General features: G+C 36.7%; 2 protein-coding genes across 2 annotated transcripts; one reads left to right on the top strand and one right to left on the bottom strand.

Moving 5' to 3' along the window:
- On the top strand, positions 1 to 6,480 carry LOC113669842 (C-Jun-amino-terminal kinase-interacting protein 1). Its single transcript, XM_027185923.2, has 8 exons — positions 1 to 947; positions 1,731 to 1,773; positions 2,814 to 2,880; positions 3,325 to 3,438; positions 3,984 to 4,049; positions 4,672 to 4,745; positions 4,849 to 4,947; positions 5,553 to 6,480. The coding sequence occupies exons 1-8, from the start codon at positions 281 to 283 to the stop codon at positions 5,623 to 5,625; spliced, it is 1,203 nt and encodes a 400-aa protein (XP_027041724.2). The 5' UTR covers positions 1 to 280; the 3' UTR covers positions 5,626 to 6,480.
- Positions 6,481 to 11,155: 4,675 nt separating this feature from the next.
- On the bottom strand, positions 11,156 to 14,245 carry LOC113669846 (galanin receptor type 1). The gene has a single exon (XM_027185927.2). It carries the CDS (start codon positions 12,563 to 12,565, stop codon positions 11,471 to 11,473), a length of 1,095 nt encoding a protein of 364 aa, XP_027041728.2. The 5' UTR covers positions 12,566 to 14,245; the 3' UTR covers positions 11,156 to 11,470.
- Positions 14,246 to 14,259: the final 14 nt, after the last annotated feature.

Here is a 14,259-nt window from a genome sequence, read left to right as displayed (position 1 = left end):
GGTTAATATTTACAATTCAATTAGATTAACCTCAAAGTTTATCCGATCGTGAAAAGTCAGCTGACATGCTCTGGGTCTGAGACTTCACTGATATTAGAATGTCTGCCCTTTCTTCTGAAGAGCCGGTGAATGAGGTAAAAACGGAGGGAAACCGCGCGATCCGCCTCTCAAACGTAAGTGTTGTCATTTTTTGGTTGCCGCCAAGCCGATATTGCACCAATATTTGTTGATCGATACAAGCTCTCAAGCGGGAAGTACAAAAGGTAAGTTTCCCTGAGCGATGCTAAATTCGGCAGCCTCTACATTAGTGGACTCTGATCTTGCAAGAACAGGTGAAAGAGAAACAATTGGTCGAAACATAACTTCACTGTACGGGAATGCGAAGAACAATACAGAAACCCTGAAGGAACAATTGGAAACTTTCACCATTAAAAACAAAGATGTGTTGAGGGATCACAGAGATAAAATGACAAGCCGAACTTCGACCGTAGAAGAAAACGGACATTTCAAGCAGTCTCGAGATATCGGAAATGTCTCCGAACAAAAGATAATGAGTCCAAAAACAGAAAGAGGAAGAAGACTCTTACCAGCAACTCCAAAGTCCCTTTATTTATCCCAGAGTCCAGTGACTCCGTCGGTTAATTATTCAGCTGAAATTGTGACATTAAAATCCAAACGACTGAGTACGTCCTCATCACGAAGCAGTAACACTTCTTTATCTTCGGAAGATGACCTCGGTAGATCGAAAATCAAACAAACCCACATTGCGCTTTATAAGTTCGTGGCCCGACACGACGACGAAGTGAGCTTGGAAACTGGAGATGCGGTTCATGTGAACAAGAAGGATGAAGATCTGTGGTTCGTAGGGATTAATTTGCGGACCGGCGAATCAGGAATTTTCCCATCTCGCTACGTCTCTGATATTTTGCGAGAAAGCGACGTTCAAGGTTAGAGTGATATTCTTGTCAGAAAAATAGCTCGGGTCTAACATTCAACTCTATTTTCTTTGTTTAACTTTGAAAAGAATGAAACAATTTCCTTTCAGCTTTTATGGATTAGGAAACAATGGAAATAACAACAAATAGCAAATAAATGATAACTAGCTTCCTAAAATGAATGAAACATATAATTATGTAGGTGGTAACTTCTTTATTATTCAAATTACTGCCATCAACATCGGTGTTGTCGTCATTACAAACAAATAAATGGATTGCATGCTAGAGAGCCTTTCTAAAAACAGACGTTGATTACGTAATAAAGGCAAAGCATGTTTGTTCAAAAATTACACTTTTGTTGCTGGCCCAAAGCAAGCAAATTTATCATAACTCGATTTTTCTAATAAATCAAACTCTCAAAGTGATCTCAATTGAAATTTTTTTTGGTTAAGAGTCTTCATTGACTAATATTAGTTAACAATTATTCATTTTCACCGACATTAAGGTGAATAATTGTTTTAACAATACACCAGACTAGAGCCAGAAAAATGGTCGGAAATGAAGTTCTTGAGGGGCTATTTTCCTCTGGCAGCTTGGAGATTCGTAGCACTAACTAATCACTTGCAAGGCTAAATTTTGCCACTACTATGATCAAGACTAGAAATATAAGTCAGCAAATTTTGAAAAAAAATAAGTTTACAAAAATAATTATTTAATTCTACTAAGAGCATATATGATCTAAACATATATATCATAAATAAAGCGGTCAGCAAGACATATTTTCTACTGTTTCAGACAATTCCAAAAGAGGTACACAAGTGAATCAGTTCAGTGTCAGGTATGTACAATGTAACATTTGGGTGTAAAATGGAAAGAAAAAGCATCTTTAATTTCAAATATAGCAAGTGTACTATCTCTATATTTACAATATAGGTTATAAAATGATTCCAAGTTTTATTTATAATTAGAGAGTATTGTCAGGTAAACTCTTCTAGGATTAAAAAAAAATCAGCAAGAGCTCATTGTGGTCTTTATAAGTGGATTTTTGGAGTGTAATATTAAAAAGATATTGCTTAAGAAATTATTACACATCAGTAATGTACATATTACTTTGTACTGTTTGGGATTAGTTGACCAGATTGATGTGCTCTCAGTTAAAGAGCGTGTTTACACTTTAGCAGATGAAAAATGAAAAATTTGTCAAGGAGTTGTTTCATTTAGAATGAATTAGAAACCTAAGAACTGAAAAATGATTTGTTCTCAGTAATCATTTTCTTCTGGGCCACTTATCATAAGTTCTTTTTTAATTGAATTTGGAATTGACATTCCATTGAATTGAACTTGAATATTTAATAACTAAAATTGAATTATCTTTGATGTGAGATCAAATTTCATGGCTCTGAAATTTAATATAATTAAATAATAATTTAATTAAGCATTGAATGTTACCTAATGGTCTATCACATACCACCTATGGTTAGCCATTTGATAATAATTACTAAATAAGCAGTACAGAAAATAATAATACAGTTATCAAGTCTGTTAAATGTAAAAAACCTCAGTGGTAATCATTGTATAAAGAACCTCTGAAGAGCTTTGACCCGAGATTTTAATTTTTTATGGGGTTTTGTTACATTATTAAGGTAGACAATGCTCTTACTCAATTTAATTTCAATTTTCACTTTCCATGTGCATGAGCTCATAGAAATGTAAAAGAAACAGTGCTGGACATGAAGAAAAGCCATTGAAATCATTTTGTTACAATTTTTTTCTTAACTGCAAAATATATTGAGTGATTAAGTTTATGAAATCAATGTAAACATCTATTGAACACTTTTCTGGAAGGAACTTTATGTTTCTTGTTTTCATACTCTTAAGATTTCTCGGATCAGTTGAAGTGAGTGGCTTCAAGGGAAATGATATCATATGTGATGCTATGAGAGAGGTATGCTTGAGTTTTTTGCCAGTGTTATTACAGTTTGTTTTCTTTGTTTTTTTCATTTGAAAGGATTCATCTCTGTATCTCAAAATCTTTAAAAACATCAGATCCTTCTGATACCTTGTAAAAGCAAGTGATAGATGAATACCAGTCCTTTGCTCGTATGATCCACCCTTACTGAACCTCTCACTTGTTTTTTCTTTTATTCCCCCCCCCCCCTGAAAAGAACTGCCAGGCTGTTTTGAAGACTATCAGCTACTTTCAAGAATCCTGCTTGCACCCATTGCATTCATAAATGCATAAATTTTACAATTCAACAGGCCTTTGTATAGGTTGTGTAACATATGGTGTACCTTTGATGTTGGGATCCAATATTAGGGGTCTGCAGAGTCCTATACATCAAAACCTTTTTTTATTATAATAATAATTATAATTTGTAACCCCTTTCAGATTGTAAAACAGCATCAACTGACATCAGTTACCAAACCCCCAGCATGTTTACTGGATGTCAGTGAGAGAGGAATCAGAATTACTGAACATCCTCAAGGTCCATTAGGAGGGAAGGTAAACTGTATTTATTGTTTATCTACAGTGCAGATGTCACATTACATACAGTGTTCTCCTTATATTAAGTACAGCAAAATTTTCTTGAATTCCAACCAATTTTTAGCAGTTTATAAAAGGTACTACAAGTGGTAAATTTGACTAGTTACTACCCAAAAAGGATAACACTATGCATTTGAACTTTATAGTCCATTGAATGTTGGCTATGACTAGTTGTTTGGTGCACTATTCATCACCATAAGCATGGGTACATAACTGCTATCTCTCTAAGGGGAATACAGCATGGTGTACATATGAATGTTGAATGTGTTGAAATCTGTTTAAAAGTCTTGATATAATTCTCAGCTTATCTAGGCCTAAGAGGAAATGATTTCTGTGTTTCCAAATTGATGTTTGGACCCTCCCTATCAGGAATTCCTGGATCTGCCCCTTTGACTGAATTTTAACCTGTAATGTATATTTCTTGCAATTTACGCAATGCTATATGTTGTGCTGGTGACGAGGTAGGGATTCAGTGATGATCTCTTTTATTGCTATCATTTCAGGACTCTGCATCTAATAAGAAATCAAGCAGACGTAAACTAGGAAAACTTTTTGACAGGGATGGAAAGGTTTACAGTTATTTTCTTACAACACATCAGGTTTTTGTTATAGTTCAGTTGCCGGGAGATACAATGGCCTAATAATCAGTGCACTGGACTCTAGGTTGAGTGTCCAAGGTGTAAGACATGGCCAGGTCAATATGTAGTGTTCTTGTACAAGATACAATACTCTGACAGTGCCCCTCTCCACCCAGGAGTATAAATGGGTACTAGCAAATTGTCAGGGAAGCCTGATGAAATGCTGGAGGGTACCCTTAGGATGAGTGGCATCCCATCCAAAGGGGAGTAGTAACACTCCTAGTCAATTCATGCTACATGGAAACTGGGATAGGCTCTGGCTGGAAAAAAAAGTAAAAGATAAACAAGGAAGCTGGTGATAACATCCCTGTTGCATTCTGTCATGCCAAAATGGTGAAAATAAAATCTTTGAACTTGTTGAAGCATTCACCGGTTGGATTCTTCGTTTCAATCTCTATTACCTAAGGGTGGGTGTTTGTTACTGTTACTGTAATGCTTATATACTGTACAATGTTCTGGAGTAGCTTATGCCGCTTTATTTCACCTTTGCCGCCCTCTCCCAAATGAAGAAAAGAAATATTAAACCCAACAGTGTTTGTTTGTTTTTTCGTAGGAAACTTTAACGCAATCTCACTATTTTGCATTAAAGAATGTAACGTTTTGTGGTTGTCATCCACAAAATGCCAGGTACGCTAGAAAAGTCTTTTTTTTTCTTCGTAATTTTAACTACTGCTTTTTTTAATTGAAAGTCAATGCGCATATTCTAACGACTAGTTTTTCTGTTTTCCAGATTCTTCGCCTTTATCACGAAACATCCTGAAGATCACCGATTTGCGTGTCACGTGTTTATGTCGGAATACTCGACCGAGCCAGTAGCAAACGCTGTAGGGTAGGGAGTTTCTCAATGTTTTCTAGATCTTTTTATTTTATTTATTTCTGTATGTTATATTTTTCTGTTAATCTTCTTTAAGAGTGGATCAAGCTACAATACACACCAAAGAAACTAAACCCTCTTTGGAGATTCTATTTCGGAGTCAACCTCCTTAAATTATTTTATAGTTAATCTCTAGTGTTAATTGAAGAATAAACGAAGAAGACTGGATGGGTAACGTTTTTGTCCACATAAGCTGCATTTGCCCTTTTGGGTTGGCTATCTGTTAGGTGTTCCTCAAATATACGAAATCCTAAGATGGATTACCCCTAAAGTAGATCCTAGTGTGGATAATTCAGTCCCACGGCTTGATCGTCGTCACTTGTAATAACTTTGGCCCCCCTTAGCTTGGCTCAACGATCACTGGTAACATTTCAGTTTCATGATGGCCAAGACAATGTTGCCGAATGACAGTGGGCTTTTTTATGTACTGCGTTTGCTGAAATGCTTTCTCCTGTTTGGCTGGGTTCAGTCCGGCATCATTTGGCTTGAAATAACGGACATAGACACTCTTTCTTCCGTTAAAAGTACTAATCGAGTTTTATCTGCTCTTGTGATTACAGGCTTGCCTTCAAGAAGTTTTATGCTGAATTTCTCGACTATCAAGCTCCTATAGAAGATTTCTATATCGAGTGACGTCGAAATTTGTCCCTGTTTTTGGTTTGCTGTACCCCAAAACTATTGTAATTCATTGCAATTTAAAATATACTTCCAGATAATTTGATTTTGAAACATCAACAAAAAATTATTTAATAGATAGGTTAAACCTAAATTTGGTGATATGAAAGGTATTCTCCCTTTCGTGTTGCAAGCGGGAACAATCCGCGTAAATATTCATTCAATTTTTAAATGGTGATATTAATAATATTGTAATTTTGAAGAAAAACAGTATATACTACAGATTGGGAACCATAAGAATCCTTGAAATGTGGTGCAGTGCAGTCCTGATACAATACTCACCTTCCAAGTGAGCATCCTGAACGTGTTTCGTTCCCAGTTCTATCGCAAGAATTTCTCTTTCAGTTCGGAGCTGAAATCGTTGGCCAAACTCTTTCCTACTAAGAATTAGATACTGAAGGAAACAATATACGCGGAACTTATTTGGAAACTAAGTTACAAAATGTAACATTAGAGAATGTTGTGTTCAAAGAATGAGTAGATAATATCGGGTCTACACTGCGCGCAAATATTTTTAAAGAGTAACTATAATGCTCTACACCTGTTCATTTATTATGCATATTAGATGAATTTTGTAACCTACTGAACAAAAAGCTCGATACCATTAAGCTTTAGAAGCAACCCTTAATTTTAGTGCCTAGATGATATAGAGTTAAGTATATAGTTTTAATATATAAATTAAGTTGAGTAAAAAATTTGTGTTGAAACACATCCGAAACCGTGCCATTATGGTCAGTAACGTGGTCATTACTTTTGACCTAAAAAACCTTATAATTCATATGCAGACGCAATAAACTTTGACTGAAATCTTTACAAGATTGGAAAAAGATAAACTTAATTAAAAGACTGGACCGCCTCTTCAACAAAGGAGTCGGAGAATAGATCTGTTATATAGTATCTTGCTTGAAAGGAGACCCTTTAAATTGGCGCCGAGTCAGACCCCTCAAGCCCTCACTATATAAGTCAGAAAAATTTAACCAACACAGAAGAAATGACCCTTAATTTGGCCGTTATTCGAAGTCTCCACTAGCCAGGTATTGTTAAAAGTAACCATTTAAAATGAATTTCAAACATAGTCTTTGGCTTGGGTTGACAGTCATTGAACCCACATTCTTATGAGCGTCTGTAAATGAGCACATTTTCAAACCATCGTTTCTATATAATTGGAGTTGTATTGCCTTAAATATCCAATACTCTCCACTTGAACTATGAAAGTCGTCGTAGTAGGAATTATCTTCCCTTGTGATAAATGTTAACTTTTGATTTCCAAATTAAAGAAAGCATCATTTATTGCATGGGGTTTACGTGGCTTCATTTTATTTAAGACAGGTGAGTGTTGTGGATGACAAATAAGGGGATCTACAAGACTCCATGTGACCAAAACTCAGAGATGTGCTGTATCAAAAGTACCGCAGATATGAGTGTTCAACGCTGTTCAAATTGATTTGAAACAGTAGAGAAATCAGTAGATTAGAGAAAAGAGAAAAACTACTGTATTCCTTTCATAACGAGCCTTTTTTGGCCGGCGCCCGTTTCTGTCACAATTTACTTGTGAAACCATGTGAGGAATGCCAAGTTATCGACTGTTTTGCAGATTCAAAGAGATGTAATATTTAAAAAAAACGAAATCACAACCCTAATTATCTCTTGATGAGTTAAACATCAAACTTTGTTTTCTGCAGACTTCCAACTTTGAAACATCGATATCTACGTTTGCTGGTGAAGCACAATGACTTAACAATTCTTACTTTCAGATTACTTTTAGTTTGATAAACTTTCTAATATCAGGTCGCTTATACTTCAGCTCTGATAAACACCATATCTACAATGCAATGTTTCATGTCTAAACTTGATAAATGAATTTGAAGAAGAAGGCAGTTCTCAGAAAATCGGCCTGCCCTTATCAGATCACCGACAGAAGTTATTAAAATTATTGAGTTCAAGTGCAATAGGTCTTCATGTCTCTTCTGAGTGAACAAAGGAATATCACTTTACACACGTCTTTTTTTCTAGCTTTCTGTTAAAATTCTATCAGTGTCAAGAAATTTTACCTTCTTTAGTTCCTTTAAGTTTTAACCTCGCTATGGGGCACTTCTCCCACTTGGCTGTGTTAGTCACAAGAGTTGAGAAGGAAATATTGCATTTTAAGACAGTAAGTATTTACTGTAGTTTGATACCTCAGATCAAATCCCTGAAATAAAATGAAATATAAAACCGTCTTGATATATATGGTTACGTCCCGTGAAAATTCACTGCGGTACAAAATCTATCCATATAATTCTACTCTTTTAGTTTACCACTGAAATTGTCAAACTCTTTCTTGTGGTGACTCGTGACATGGTAGTATACGAGGCAAACTTACAAAGAATATTGGGCTGTGTGGGTGAGAGTCATTATTTAACAATCAGATTATGGGCTAAAGATTTCCCTCGCTTGATACTCAGTAGTTGGTGAGAGCAAAGCCCGAATCAACCATCACGCAAAGAAATCGAGAGCGAATAGGCTGATTGCTCTAGTGTCAATTTTACTGCTCGTTCAAAACTGAAAAAGACTGGCCTGTGTAGTTCAGTATTTTTATTCTGTTTACAATTGCACCGACACTATTCGACCATTTACTTTACTCAGCGTCTATCACGGAATAGATAGCGAGTGAATAAGATAACAGCATTTGTGATAGAACTCAAGTGGACTGGTACTAAAATCGGATGTGCATCTCGCACAAATATTTTTAAAAAATTGACAATGATGCCTACTACAGAGTTTAGAGGCATTTCTTAGCCTATCAGATATTTCATTTAAGAGGCTAGCACTTGAGAAACAATACTAAATCATGGCGCTTGGCTAAAAATAGCTTTACCCAGGTTAGGATAGGTTAAAATTATGTGCATGCAAAACTATCCAGAATGCACCATCACAGTTAAGTTAAGATAGTGTGCAAAAAATGCTTAATAATTCATATAGTAACAGAGTGTGCGTTGATAAATTTTCAGGTAGACCAGTATGAAGACTAGCAAAAATCGATCAACGAGACAGAATTCAAAGCCTCCAGAAAGAGAAACCCTGTAAGATAATGGTGCGAAATGGTCACAGATAATCAAAACACTATACTTTGAACTGTGCTCACTGTAGGAAACATGTTACAGAACCAAACTATGTAAGTATTAAATTTATCAATCCCACAAAACTGCAGTCAGCTAGTGCAGGTGTTGTATCTGCCGAGAAAATGTAATCTGACAAATCAAAGAACAAATAAAAAAGTAACAAGCTCAGTCAGACGTCATTAAAGAAGAATTATGTTAGTCTGTTCAGTTTCATGATAATTTATGTTGTGGTTACTTCTCGAACAATAACCTTCCTTGCTAGCACAATTTACTCAAAAATGAGCGTCGAGAACAATCCAGGATTGCTTGGGTTTTGTTTACTTCGCTTCGCGGTTGCTACTTTGGTGAGGGATTTTGGTAAATATTGCTAAGATCAAATAAGTCTGATTGGCTCGGGTGTAAAATATCTATCAAGAATAGGGCCGTCACAAATGCATATGAATGCATGAATTTGAAATCCGTAAGTAAAGGAATCATGAATCCCCAATCGCTCCTTCAGGATAGCGCTCGTTACGCTTGTTGGACCGTTTCCAAAGAAAGAGTACCTTCTTATGCATTGAATAAAAGGGGTAAGTTTCTACAGAAACTCTGGTGCCGCGTCAATGGGAGTTTTTAACAGGGTAATTTAGCATTATCAACTGAGTTGATAACGTAAATTTGCCACCGTAAAGAGTTAAAAAAGCTGACGTTTCAAAGAGCTACCGCTCGAAACGTCAGCTTTGAAACTCTTTACGGTGGCCAATTTACGTCGTCAACGCAGTTGATAATGCTAAATTACCTTTTTGTGCATTGTTTCAAATCGTTTACGGACATCGCGACACTGTTAAGATTGCAGAGGGGTTTTTTGTGTTACACCAAGGACTTTGAAAAATTTTAGGCGGGATACTCAGCTTTGTGTGCAGTGATCCTCTTGCCCGATGTTAGAAAAGAAGGCTTTGGCATTCTAGAGATTCTATTTTGTTTTCTTTGGTTTAGTTTTGGATTATTTGTTTTGGCTTTGTTAGGATTAACCATGAATAAAAAAACATCATCTTTTCATGGAATTTTTATCATAATTCTTTGCTTTTAATCTGTCTTTTAAATAATTTACAATGTAAAACTATAATTAATAGAACGTTATTTAAAAAACCATCTTGCCCTGGGGGCATTTCCCACGATAACTTGTAGCTTGCGTTTGATTAACAGTTCAAGCCCAGATCGCGTGCTCCAGCCCGCGTAAATACCATATCTATAATTCCAGCACTCAATGGTCTACAATAATAGTAAATAAGTTGATTAATCCACATAGAATGAGGGATGATTTTGAGGAAATCGTATTATCCTAATCATACATGAGACACCGTTGTTAAAAAAAATTGAGTTGATTCGGAATAGTTCTGTAATGTTTCGTCTGGTTTGGCAATATTTTTAGTCTACATTCACCGACGGTCGTTTTTCTGGTAGGCAGTGAAAAATTAGTTAGCACTAACACGTCTCAGCAGCTGAAGTATTACTACGTGAATTAGGCTTAATTGGGTACAACACCTGTAAATGCAATGTTAAGAATGTGTCGACCTGCAGGAAGAGCCTTTTGCTTTAGGAATCCAGAAGGACGGATTTGATTATTACAAGGACGAAGTATGTCACAAGTACTTGTGCGCACGCACCTTACCAGCACCCTTCGCACGCTTTCCTCCTGCACCCACCCAAATAATACCCTGTAGTCTGGAGCTCTTTTCTGAAATAGGACAACGATTGATCAAATTGTCGGTTATTGACACAATTGATTTTAAATACTCGTCTTTTTGCTCAAACATTATTTAAGTAATCTAAAAACTGGAAATTTGTGTTCACTTTTGTAGTGTAATCTTAGTTGGTTGAAACTTTGATCGCTTTACGAACTATGAAAATAATAAGATTTTTGAAATGTGAAATGATGTCATTATCAGCCACCGGTGTGACTGAGATGCACAAAAAGAGCACGAAATCTCAACTCGTAAAAATTAATAATAATAATTGGAATAAAAAAACAAATCAGACGAGATAGAGATTAAAGTGAATGCTGCCTATTTACGTCAGGCAAGTTGAACGGTTTGTGTTCTTCAGGAAACAGGATGGTGTGGTTCATCTTACCCGGAAAGCTTTTAATTATTTTGACAATTAAAGTTTCCTTTGGTTACAAAAGTGTCATCAGGATCCAAGAAATCTTCCAGAACAGACGCCAAATTTTATGAAAGCTCCCTTTCAAAACGGTTGGTGTTACAAAATAGGGGGTATACCCTAGGTCGTTAGGCTGTAGGTACTACACGAAACTACTGTTAAATGTTATCGTTCCAAAATATGGCCTTAGATAACTTACAGCTACATGCACCCGATCAGTGCAGAAGGTATCATTGAGCTTATCAAACAGCAGCAATTCCTATCTTTATTTAGCATTATCGCGTAGTATCAAAGATAAAATGTAAGCCTCTGAATCGATTACTCGGCGAGGTCCAAAATAATTGGCAATCGAAGGCCTAGTTAAATCTTTCAGAGGTTAATGAGTTCAGCTTTTAAACTTAACATCGAAGTTTCGCAACAATTGTGCCCTCAGAGAAAATAACATTGATACCTTACGATCTGAAAAGTTTAACAAACTGATATATTTTACTCGCTTGGCGACTCAAGCGATCTCTAGCGCTAAATAACTAACATAACTTGACAGCCAGATTAATGATCCGTGTTCATACGGACGAAGTATAAATAATGGGGGCGTTTGGAAGCTTAAAGTACGGCTTTTTTGTTGAATTATCGCAGTTTTGTTGTTTTAGGGATACGTTGTTGTTTGTCTTTCGCCGTTCGTTAACCATTTGAATATTCAAGCACCTTTGAAGCACGGCCGCACATGTTTTACTCCAATTGTGTCGTATCACAGTGCCTCCAAAAATAAATGGGTCCACTAAACTGTTGAAATACACCAAAGCGTTCGCAAACACCAGTACATCTCCAAAATAACTCCAGTGAGCACCATTTCCGAAGTCAGCCCATAACCACATAATGTGATAGGGTAACAAGCACAGGGAGAACGCTACAGCACCGAACAAAAACGTTTTCACAATAATGACATTCGTCCTTGTTCGCTGCCTCACCAGCTTTCGGAACGACTGATTTCCAGCACCTTGTTTAATGCTGAATCGTTTCATCTTTTTTCCGTCAGAGTACAATCTGAATCCAATGCAAATGTATGCCGGGGCAATAATACACAGAGGCAGAGAGTAAAAGAGTAGAAAAACACACATAGTGAACATTTTTGGATAGTTCTCACTTGGCCACGCTTCGGTGCACTGTAGCTGTTCGCGTTTATGTTCAAGAACAACGATGTAAGGTGACACAAGAGCACCAGATATGCACCAAACAGCGGATATCACAACCTTAACCATTCTTTTTGTTATCATTGGCTTGAAAGGTGTCACAATGGCCCGATATCGCTCGATGGCCATGCATGTCAATGTTGCAACTGAAACTCCTATTAAAGCCGTCTGAAATGGGTACACAACTTTACACATAAGGGCTCCAAATGGCCAACGCTGGATTAAAATTTCGGCCATATCTAACGGAATCCCAACTGCACACGTCATGAGATCGGTAAAAGCCAGATTCAGCACGAAATATTCACTGGGGCTTCGTTGTTTTTTTCCCAGCAGTGCACCATACAACAGTAAATTTGCAACAGTCCCGAGGATTGTTATGAGCGCATACGATGTCACTTGCACAATTGTTACTGTCCCTATATCTGAAGCTCCTGTCGAATTTGGCTGCGTCTGGTTTGAGTTCATCATATTTTCTGTTTTATCAAAGTTAGTTTTTGCAAAGAGAATCAAGCTCCTAGTTCCTCTACAGTCTGTGCAACAGCAATTAGTCTTTTAAGGGCTACGAAATTTAAGCTAGCGTGGATAATTACCGTATAGCTCGACTCTCGTGTAATCTTGAACCAAAGTTCAGTTGTGTGGAATTGCATAAGACCTCTGTTAAAATGCTTCTCTATTCTGCGATAATATTCCCTGAAGGCATATCACATTAAAATTGTTCGATGTAGGTGCTGATGTTCTCAATCACCTCACCAATGGGCTCAAAAATGGACTATTAATGCACTCCCCATTAAGAGTTTTTTAAGCATTTTCCCTTGCCACATATGCCCTGACGTGACGTAAATTGGACTCCATTCACTGTTTTGAAAACTGTAGCCTAATTAGGCGCTTTGACGAAGGAAAAGATTAGAAACGAGTGGGTGTGGTTTCGTATGACAGTGACGGCGATGTCCATAAGCAAATGCTCATTATTTTTCACAAGGTTCTGTTAAGAGCAGAGCAAGACACCAGAAAAGATTACTTTCTATTTTTGATATTGAAATGGTGACTTAATCTTCATTTTAAAGCGCACTTAATGATAAATATTGGTCCGTGCACCTAGTGACACGCGTGAGAAATTGTTTATCGTGAGTGGTTAACCGCAAGATTGAGCGAAGACTAACGTTGGAGTACTGAGGGGGAAGATAAACTCTCTTATTTCCCTTTTCACCCACTCGTCTTCGAATTATATTTTATATTTTCCTTTACATGATCAAGGGAACTGAGCTCCACCGGCTTAGTGATATCGCTTCAACAACATAACATCGAATAAGAGTTCTTTTTAAAGGTGTTTACCTCAACTTAGTAACCCTTTATCACGTAATTATCGCCGCATGGTGCAGAAAATTGCCGAAGGTAAAAATGTCAGACAGTCGTCTCTAGCAATAAATTAGTCTTTTGCAGTAGTAACTGAATTAATGCCGGAAAAGAAAAGTATTATTTTCCCAACGAAGTATTTTGAAGAGTGCAATGTTTCGATACAATATTGACCTTTTGACTTGACGGCAAAAACAAGTGTAGCAGCCGATAAATTGTTAATCTATCCGATTTAAAACACGGTGTAGTTTGATTACGACAAACGAGCGCTCCTGACTTTATATTTTGGATTACTTGCACTATGCATGATATATATGGTTACCTGCCATTTCCTTAGTTGTTGTGTTTTGTTGCTAACCTTTCATAATGCAAAAAAAGTCGATATAATATTCTTGGAAAGTAATCGAATTAAAAACACCAATGCGTCGTCTATCTGGTGTTTCGTACTTCGTTTGGATTAGACATATTAGGAGCTTGTGTACGTATATAACTGTCAGAACCACTTCGCTCTCCCTGGGCAACAATTAGCACAACTCAAACCAAAACATCTGTAGAAAAGTCCACGAATTGAGGGAGCAACTATTCTCTTGTGACGCACGGAAGAGAAGGGATTGAGAACGAGGGAGAAATAACTAAAAAAAACTTAAAAAGACGGAAAAAATTGACAAAAATGCATGGGGTATGCAATAGACAAGAATAATCATTTTGCTTTCAGCGTGGTCATGAATGGTATTCCTAATAAAGTGAGAACCGTTAATAACATGAAATTTGTGCAATACAATATGTTTGATGCTGAGCCTAAAGCCGAC

Source organism: Pocillopora damicornis, chromosome 2 (assembly GCF_964200805.1).
Source record: "Pocillopora damicornis chromosome 2, jaPocDami1.2, whole genome shotgun sequence".
Classification (NCBI taxonomy): Eukaryota; Metazoa; Cnidaria; class Anthozoa; order Scleractinia; family Pocilloporidae; genus Pocillopora; species Pocillopora damicornis.
Note: the sequence above shows the minus strand (reverse complement) of the source record. Positions and strands in the feature narration are given on the sequence as shown.

Bases quoted from the DNA above. Each gene is read 5' to 3' on its own strand.
- LOC113669842 (XM_027185923.2), top strand. From the start codon at position 281: ATGCTAAATTCGGCAGCCTCTACATTAGTGGACTCTGATCTTGCAAGA. The intron at 948-1,730 runs GTTAGAGTGATA...CTACTGTTTCAG, and splicing joins GCGAGAAAGCGACGTTCAAG to ACAATTCCAAAAGAGGTACA. The intron at 4,746-4,848 runs GTACGCTAGAAA...TCTGTTTTCCAG, and splicing joins TGTCATCCACAAAATGCCAG to ATTCTTCGCCTTTATCACGA.
- LOC113669846 (XM_027185927.2), bottom strand. From the start codon at position 12,565: ATGATGAACTCAAACCAGACGCAGCCAAATTCGACAGGAGCTTCAGAT.